At 31.0% G+C, this 9,588-nt stretch overlaps 1 protein-coding gene across 1 annotated transcript; it reads right to left on the reverse strand.

Annotated features, from left to right (window-relative positions):
• Positions 1-4,481: 4,481 nt before the first annotated feature.
• On the reverse strand, positions 4,482-8,822 carry LOC17878411 (transcription factor MYB105). The gene is made up of 4 exons (XM_006285487.2): positions 8,701-8,822; positions 8,542-8,603; positions 4,772-5,008; positions 4,482-4,687 (listed from the first exon to the last, which is right to left on the reverse strand). The coding sequence occupies exons 1-4, from the start codon at positions 8,820-8,822 to the stop codon at positions 4,482-4,484; spliced, it is 627 nt and encodes a 208-aa protein (XP_006285549.2).
• Between the last annotated feature and the right edge of the window lie 766 nt (positions 8,823-9,588).

Genomic DNA, 9,588 nt, shown 5'->3' on the forward strand with positions numbered 1-9,588 from the left:
TCAGAGAAAGTATACATTGGAATTGCTAGAAGAGTTTGGTCACCTTGGCTGTAAGCCATTTCCTACACCTATGGAGTTGAATCTTAAGTTGAGTGAGGACAAAGGAGATATACTGGATGATGCTTCTTACTACAGAAGATTGATTGGTAAACTGGTTTACTTAACAGTAACAAGACCAGATATCTCTTTCGCTGTCAACAAGCTCAGTCAGTATGTCAAAGCTCCAAGAAAGCCTCATCTGGATGCTGCCAACAGAATTCTTGGTTATCTGAAGAATGATCCAGGTCAAGGCTTGTTATATCCAGCAACTTCTTCTTTGACTCTTAGAGCATTTGCAGATGCAGATTGGGGAAATTGTCCGGAGACAAGCCGATCAATTTCTGGTTTCTGTGTCTTTCTTGGTGATTCCTTGATATCTTGGAAATCCAAGAAGCAAGATGTTGTTAGTCGCAGTTCTGCAGAAGCTGAATATCGAAGCATGGCTAATACAACCTGTGAACTGCTATGGATAAACTCTCTTCTTGAAGATTTGCAGGTTCCTTTAGCTGACACCATTGTGATGTATTGTGATAACCAAGCAGCTCTACACATCGCTAAGAACTCTGTTTTTCACGAGCGCACCAAACACATAGATCGTGACTGTCATGTGGTTCGTGAACGCGTAGCTTCTGGTTTTATGAAAGTACTTCACATTGGCACACAACATCAGCTTGCAGATCTGCTCACCAAACCACTCACTGAGAAGCAATTTGATCATCTATTGTCCAAGATGGGATTACATCACTTGTACTCTCCATCTTGAGGGGGAGTATCAGATAATATATATTGGTTTAATCTTTTGGTTTATTTCCCTCTCTTGGTTTGCTATTGATACTCGGTTTAGTGGTTTGTATTTAAACAACAACCTTATGTTATTATTGATTTAATGAAGCATTTTATAAAGATAAGAAAAGGTTGTTAGATCTGAAACATAGGTCTAGTGGCGGACCTAGATATAAAATTTAGGAGGGTCAAAAAAAAATATAAATGACTAATATTGTCATATTAGTGACTCGAACTCTGGAAAGGGGTGTCAATTCCAAGAGACTTACCATTTGTGCTGTTGGAATTTCATACATTTCTATGCAAAAAAAATATTTGACCAATTTTACCTGGGTCACTTGACCGTCCTTTTCATTCACTAGGTCCGCCAATGGGTCTAGACCATACATATTATGATGATTTCTTTTATATATCACCCTTAACATGGGAATTATTCAATTATTAATGTAGGCCTGTCGATATATTTAATGGAATTATTATACGTACAAGTATAACTGAAAGCAACTGTTTTCATCAGAGAAACGATTATAAATGCCTTTAAAATGACATCAATTAGGGTAAAAAAATTGGGTACAAAAAGCTAGCCATTTAACTTATTGAAAAGATATTTTCTAATATTCTATTTGAGTTGAATCATACTTGAATACTAGAATTTAATTCAATTCAAATGGAATGTTAGAAAACATCTTCTCTTGTACCAAATTTTCGATAAATTATATGGCTATCTTCTCGATAAGTTATATATATGACTAGCTCTTGTACCAAATATATATAATTTTAACATATTTCTAATAGTTCATTTTCAGTCATCGAATCTCTTTTTTTTTTTTGTTAAAATTTTCAGTCATCGAATCTCTTAGTCAATATATATATATATATATATATATATTTTTACTTATATAATATATATATGTAAGTGTTTGTTGTTTGCAAGAAACAATTTTTACTTTAAGACGAGAGAGATAATTAAAGAGAGAGTAAATGGCAAAAAAAACAGCAGAATAAATACAGCTTATATATTATAAACAAAACCAACGACTTTGCTTCAATTTGTAATTGAAATATGCATATTTTTAGTGTTTTCAATTTATTTCAATTATATATATAAATATGAATTAGAAAACATTATATTCTGTCAGGTTTACGTTGTGGTGAATAAAATATAAGAATGTCAGCACAAGCTCTCACTTTTAAGGTTTGGATAAGTTTTCGTTTTCTGTTTTCCTAAAAATGACAGATTGTTTTCTTTTATTTTTAAGCTATACCTCGACTTAGGATAGGTGATGCAGTCAGTCATGATAAATATACATATACGATATAGAAAATTGAATACAAAACAGAATATTTGTTCAAACAATCAAATTTTAGAAAATTGAAATAAATGCTAACTAGAGTCTATAATTCTATTCTCGCCCGACACGTTAACCAGAAAAAAAAAAACATTTTATCACCATTAATATGCAACAAATGCCTTTATATACAGATGCCTTTAAAGGCCCAGGTTACTATAGCAGCCCAAATCCATTAACCTGTTTCGGTTTACCTAATTGAAAAGTTTTAAACATTTTTGAAAATTTCATGCCAATAGTTAGCAAATAGCAAGTATGTAAAGAAAGTTTTAAGAAACTAAAAATAAATATAAGATATATACTAAACTAATAATATACCAACAAATAACCGCCTTTTAGGGTAAATATAATTGCATATTAGCTACAATCTTGAATGTAGCTAACCTGAAATTACATAGTAGTTAAGACAATATAAATGAAAACAATCTGATTTGTGTGCATATGTGATGAAAGGCTTTTTCCTAGCATAATAATTTAGAGTTGTTCAACTAATAATGAGAGATGGATCAAAACTTAACCATAATTATTGTGATTAATATAAAGAAGTGGGAACGCAAACCTTCACCATAACTAGCTCATATTTTTATCAAATATATTGAATTACAATTTGAGCCAATCCTGGTCTAGTGTTATCGTCGATCCTTGAAAGGTTTTTAACTTTTTAAGACTTCGTCTTTTAATTTAACTAAAATATGTGGAGATCTATCGAGTTTGAGCACCCCGCGAGTTTCGAGACATTAGCTATGCACATTGAGTTATCGTACTGCACTTTTCAAGATTCTTGCCAAGAACTACCTTAATCTTGATGGTGATGAAGCTCATCCCTTATTCAGAGAAATCAAGGCTTTGTTGGAGGAGACAATGATTTCCCCAGCTGATGTCGCAGAGAATCTTATGGCTAGAAACCATCAAATCGATCTTGAAAAATCCCTGAGCCTTCTAATCAACGCTCTAGAGGAAAAGAAGGATAACCAAAACAGCCAAGAAGATAAGAAGAAACCAAAAAAGTTCAGAATGTTTGGTTGAGCGTTACTATTTAGCTCAATCTCGTCTGTTTTACTGCTTTCTCTAATAATAATAGAACAAAGTAAGAAGATATATACAACATTGTGAATCGAGAAATTGAAAGAGAGAAACTAAATTAAAAAGTAGAGTACAAAAATGTAACAAAAGAAACACTTGAGGACATAGAAAGGATTGTCCCATCCTATGAAGTCCATGAAGGGTTTTGAGTTTGGCTTCGTCTAGGAAGTGACGCTTTTAAGTTGCTGCTTGTTATGCAGATTGGAAACCCTAAACGGCGAGTGTAAGGCAATTCTTGGGGTGCAAGGCTTCTCTGCTCTGCCTCTTCACTGTTTCCATATGTCTTTACAGTTTTGGTCAATCTCGTTCTCTTTTGTTGCTTAGTTTTTTTTTTTTTTCACACTCGAATCTTTTGCTTATAAATTTTTGTTTGTTTCGTTTCATAATTCAAATTATTTTTCCTTCATGCATGTAGTATTATACTGTAATGATTTAAACCTAGTTACGGTAATATAAATTAAAGCAATATGAAATCAAATGATAAGATTAATTTTTATGCATGCGCATACGTGATCAAAGCTTTGCCTAAAATTCTAAGCAGGAAGATTCGTAGTTGTTTAACTAGTGAGAAATGGGAGAAACTGCCAAATTCGGGGTTATTATGAATTTTCAACTGAAAATTAATTGGTAGTGAGTGGATTAGCTCTAACTCCTTATACATTATTTAAGTTCTCTATAACAATTTTTATGTGAGATTTTTCTCCACACGCCCCTTCGAGATAATTGTTATTCTAGCCATTAGTCTCGTCATCATGTTTTTTTTTCTAGCTATGTTGATGGAACTAAACCTTCCTTTGAATCATCAATTAATAAGGTGATCTGGATTTTTTCTGGACCAAATTAATTAACGGGTCATCGTCTGTTAGTTTTTGATATCGTGCTAAATTAGAGATTATTATGGACTTCCAACTCAAAACTTATTGCTAATGAGTAGATTAGTCCTAACTCATTATATCTTATTTAAATCCCATCCCATATTTGAATGTGCGATCTGTCTATAAAAACTTTATATATGAGAAAAAGGCCGACTCCAAAGTTGGAACTCAAATATATTTTTGTAGATATATTTCTTTGTCTTTTAAAGATTTAAAGCAAGACTAATTATTATATCGATAAAATATCATATTATGATGGTTGAGAGATGAAAACATAAGGTGGTGAATAATGCCAAGAAATTCGAAGGAATGGTAGAGAACTTATGATGATGACGAGCTTCTTCTTTGAGGTTTAGTGCTTTCCTCTATTCATGAGTTTGTGCCAATGATTCTTCACGGCAGTGTCAGTTCTTCCAGAGAGAATCTTAGCTATCTTAGACCACTTGTTCCCCATTTTTTTCTGACATGCAAGTAGTATTGCGTCTTCTTCATCAGTGAAAGCTTTCTTATTAATATTTGGATCAAGATAACCAACCCATCTCATTCTGCAACTCTTGCCTTCAAAAATAAGAAAAAATTATAAAAGTTTCCGCATGATCAGTAGCAAAACTGAAGAAAGCACATATTTATTTATTAAAATACCTGTTTTCCCTAGCATTTTGTCTCCAATTTGCTTCCAGTTTTGAGGACCAGAAACAGCCACAAGCTCTTTGAGTTGCAAGTCCTCTGAAGGTGTCCAACGTTTCCTCTCTTTCTTCTTTTCATGTGTCACTCCCATTAATGCATCGTTTTCTCCAGATCCATTAGATGCTGGTCCCTGCAATGCAACATCAAAAAGGATATGTTGGGACACTTGAGTCTTTAAAGTCTCTTGATGTACTATTATTTATTGTATGACAATGTTTACGAATTAGGTATCCGGAGATGGGTAATTTGATTTTAAAGGTCCATACATGCATATCAATTCCGAACCCACTTGGTAAATAATAAGAGGGGTGTATTCAAAATGGAATTTTAAGAGATTTGAGTTTTATTAGTTTTTAAATGAATTTGAGATTTTAAGGAAGTTCATATGACTTTTGTAAACTTCTTTCAAATCTCACCAAAAACCATAGGACTTAGTTTTCTGTATTTGTCAATGCAAGGAAACATACAGAATTTTGACTACCGTATTAATTGGTCCGAATTTCGTAGGAACATTATCATTCCTTCAATTTTCCGACCAAAATAGAATTGTCAGAAAATGTTGGCCGTAAATCTTAATTAGTTGACAATTAGTCAGAAATTTTGGATCACTAACCTAATCGGGAATTGGCCGGAAAATATAGTCGAATTGAAAAATGTAATCGGAAAATGTAGACGGAAATTGGTGAAAACAAATTTAATAATATGTTAACTGATAAATTAATTAAAAATATACAAGGGGAATTGATTTGTACCTTGAATTCTGACAAAGTAGACTCCATCGAAGTTACACTCGAATCTCGGTAGATCAACTTAATTAGAAAATATGCGACGCCGTCAATATTAGAAATTAACAGATGAATAATGACCAACATATATAGGCTATGCATTTAATTCTTTACCTAATAAAGGAAATGTTTTCATTTAACACTCTACCATAAATTTATAGAAATGACTGTGTTTTAAGTGATAAAGTTTTGACTCATTTTTGGGTAATTTTGTAAAGAAGAGTTTTTGAAAATTAAGTAGCCAAAAAATTGGTTTGACTATAGATTCAATTTAAGTTATACTATTTAATTCTAATCTATTTCAAGTTTTTAAAGAATTTATACATTTTATTAAAACTTGACTAATAATAATAATGTTGTGAATATGTTGATTTATTTATATATTGGATGTCTATTTGTACATATAAACACATCATTTCTTTTTACGAAGTATCTTTCCATACTTGTGAACTTTATTCAATATAATAATTCAGTGTCAAAATAAAAAGTCAATCATCATTTGTATCAATGTGTTTTCCAAAATACATTGTAACCAAATATATGTAAGAGCTCTAGTAACCCAAATTCGTACATAATCCACAAAAACAGACTCGTACAAAGAAATATACCTAGCACTCTATAAATGTGTTAAACTTTGAAAAATAGTTGTCACTTCTTCTAAAGTGGTTATTATCTGGCTTAACAAACATAGGTTTATATATCAACTTACAATCAGCGATGAGTCTGATGAAATGATGGTTTTAAAGTTGGGAATGGAGGAAGGTTTTGGCTATTTTTTTTTTGTTTTTTTATTTATTTAAATGTAAAATGTTTTTCAATTCGTTATTGCTAATTTACATCGTGCGGGTTTAATGCTATTTTGTTTTAATTGTCTCTTTTGTTCTTTTAACATATAAATTTTATATAAGTATCATACACGATTAGCAGTAGTAAAGTGAACTGATTAGAAATAGTTTCTTTCATAATCAACATATAAATAATAATAATTTCAATATATTCCTTAAGAAAACATATAAAATGGTGGATGATCCTTCGATAGATTCAACAATCTATGGACCAATGATGACAAGAGCTTCATAATTTTGATTCCGGATGTTTTTACCATCCAATATAAAGTCGTACACGTACACATATTCTAATAGACTTGATACTGATACATGGTGACGCTGTTAAGTTTGTTTTTAACAAAGCTTTTGACACTGGAAACCCTAAACGACAATGTCAAGGCTCCTTAATTACGCATTGATTTACAGAAATATGGAATTTCTTCGTGTGCAAGGCATCTCTGCTCATAAAAGATCTTGTGCTTTAGGTTAATTGCATAGATTTGGTTGATCATACAGATTTAAAACCCCTAAAGCCTTCTCATTAAATAAACACGTATGACAAGACAAAATCTATCCATTAGATAGAATTTTGGTACATACGTTTCTACCAAGACTGACTGACCATATCAACCGACAAACGATAAGTTATATCAAAAAAACATATATTATTTTAATACATAGGATATGGGGACGAACGATATCATTAAAGCCAACCCAAATAAAAAAATAAATAAAAACTAAATTTATTGATAAATATTGCAATTATTCTAAACAAATCAACAGTAAATAATTCATGAAAAAACAAGAAAAAAAAAACCAAACAAAAGAATAGGTTCTAAATAGTTAAGTAATAGAAATGGGTTCAATCTGCCTTAGTGTTCGGTGTGTGCAACACCAAACACATAAAGTTGCTAACATGACGATGACCAATATAACTACAAAGGATCCGATAAATTGCATGAGGTTAGACTCCATATTGTTGTTTCTTCACCCACACATTCAAAACTCTCTTCTTTCTTACTTTTTTTTTTCTCTTGTTTTTTTTTCCCTTATTGTTTTCGGATGCAAATTATATATACTTAAGGATTATTATATGTGTATTTTACATTTTTGTTCATAAATCAGAATAAATTGTATTGTTTACATTTCACAGTTTTCACTTTTTACTATTAAGGAATCTTAACTAGGAAAATTAGGAAACTATACATTTTATCATTAAGGAGCATTTACTAGGAAAATATAAAGAAAATTCACATCTAGTGTAACGATTTAAAAACCTAGTACAATCTAGTGTAAACGATTTAATTAAACCTAGTTGAAACAGTGTGAAATCATATCTTACGAAAGCCTTTAGTTTCCTACAAACTTTTTTTTTCTGCCAAATATGTAAATAAGCATACATTAGAGATAGATATATACAACCTTAGTCATAAATTATGATTAAGAAAAAAGAAAGCAAACATGAGAAGAAAGACCAACTCAGCTCCCATGCAAGTATATTTGTATAGTAGAATTATCTTTCTCAATTCTTTTTTCTTCTATTAGATTTTAATTTAAAGTTTTTAGGCTTTAAAAACGTATTGTTATTCTATAGTGACTTCAATCTATGTTAGTTCTCTGAGTAACTCACAAGATAGAATAACAGTAAGTTTTACTGAAGCTTAAAAGTTCTTGTGACAACAATTAATCTTTTGAAGCTAAAACTTTTATTTTATTGATAGGTCACACAATTAAGAAAGTTCTCATTTTTTTTTTCTCCTCTTAAGTATCTCCTACCCCAAGAAAATCAATGAACTTTGGTGGCACTCTAGTCTTAGCTTCCGTCTTATTTTTTACTTCTAATGGTAAAGAACTAATGATGATGAAGATGGTTGAGAGATGGAAAGATTGAAGGTGGATAATTCCAAGGACAATGCAGGAGAGGCAGGAACTGATGATCATGACGAGCTGATGAGTTCTCCATTGCTTCTGTATGCTTAGCAAGGTTAGCAGCTTCCTCTTCTTCTTGCTTCATCAACTTCATTTTCATAAGTCGGTGCCGCCGATTCTTCACTGCATTGTCAGTTCTTCCAGGGAAAAGCTGAGCAATCTTAGCCCACTACGTGTTCCCTACTTCTATCTGAGCTGAAAGCTTCTTTGTCGATCATTGGATCAAGCGTATGAAACCATCTCACTCTACAACTCAAACCTTTCAACATATAAAAAGGATTGAAGTTACCAAAAAAACAAAAGAGTCATGAGTACAAAACACGAAAGCACATTTGTTTTTTACCTGGAAGGCTGGAACTTGCATTTTCTCTCCAATGTGCTGCAGTTTCGAGTGCCAGAAACAGCCACAAGCTCCTTGAGTTTAAAATCATCTGAAATTCTCCATTGTCTCCTATCTTTATGCATTTTGCTTCCCACTATTAATGCATTGTTTTCTCCAACACCATTAGATGGTGATGATGGTCCCCGCCATGCAACGTCAAAAGAGTATTTTGGGAAATATGAGTCTAAAAAAAAAAGGTGTGATGACTACTATCTCTACCCATACAGTATCTATACTATTAAAACAGAAGGACAAGCTGTGTGCAAACAGTCCCAAAAAAAATATATTAAAAAATATGTAAATCCAAACCTGTTGCCAAACAGAACTAAAGACAGCAAAAAAATAACTAAACCAAAAAAAAAATATCTATATTTATGGAAACTATATTTTGTTTCCATAAAAAGTGGACAATTAAATTCAAAAATTTTACATGTAAACATATTTTTAAAAAATTTTTTAAAAACAATAATTTATATTTAATCAATTCTAATAAAACAAATCATCATATATTTTTTTTAAAAATTGATATATGAAAAATAAAAAGAAAAATAAATATGTTAGATTAGGAAATAAATGACTAATCAAATTCTACAATAGCATAAAATGTGGAGTCATAATAATCAGAACTGATTATATCATGAAAATATTAATAATTATAAAATCTTAAAAAAATCATTAATAATTTTTAAATAAACTTTCTTCAACAAATCAATAATAATTTTTTTTTCTAAAATCAACGTAATAAAAATTTTATATCACATAAAAACCTTTTATTTTCACATAAAAATCTTCATAAACAATCTCGCAAATATAGCAAAAAAAAATAAATCTTTTTGAAATATATTGATT

The sequence above is a fragment of the Capsella rubella genome, unplaced genomic scaffold, assembly GCF_000375325.1.
Source record: "Capsella rubella cultivar Monte Gargano unplaced genomic scaffold, Caprub1_0 scaffold_7, whole genome shotgun sequence".
Lineage (NCBI taxonomy): Eukaryota > Viridiplantae > Streptophyta > Magnoliopsida > Brassicales > Brassicaceae > Capsella > Capsella rubella.

Coding starts and splice junctions, on each gene's coding strand:
- LOC17878411 (XM_006285487.2), bottom strand. CDS start 8,822: ATGCATAAAGATAGGAGACAATGGAGAATTTCAGATGATTTTAAACTC. Junction 8,604..8,700: donor TGCAAGTTCCAGCCTTCCAG/GTAAAAAACAAA, acceptor TTTGAGTTGTAG/AGTGAGATGGTTTCATACGC. Junction 5,009..8,541: donor AGCTTTCAGCTCAGATAGAA/GTAGGGAACACG, acceptor AATAAATAATAG/TACATCAAGAGACTTTAAAG.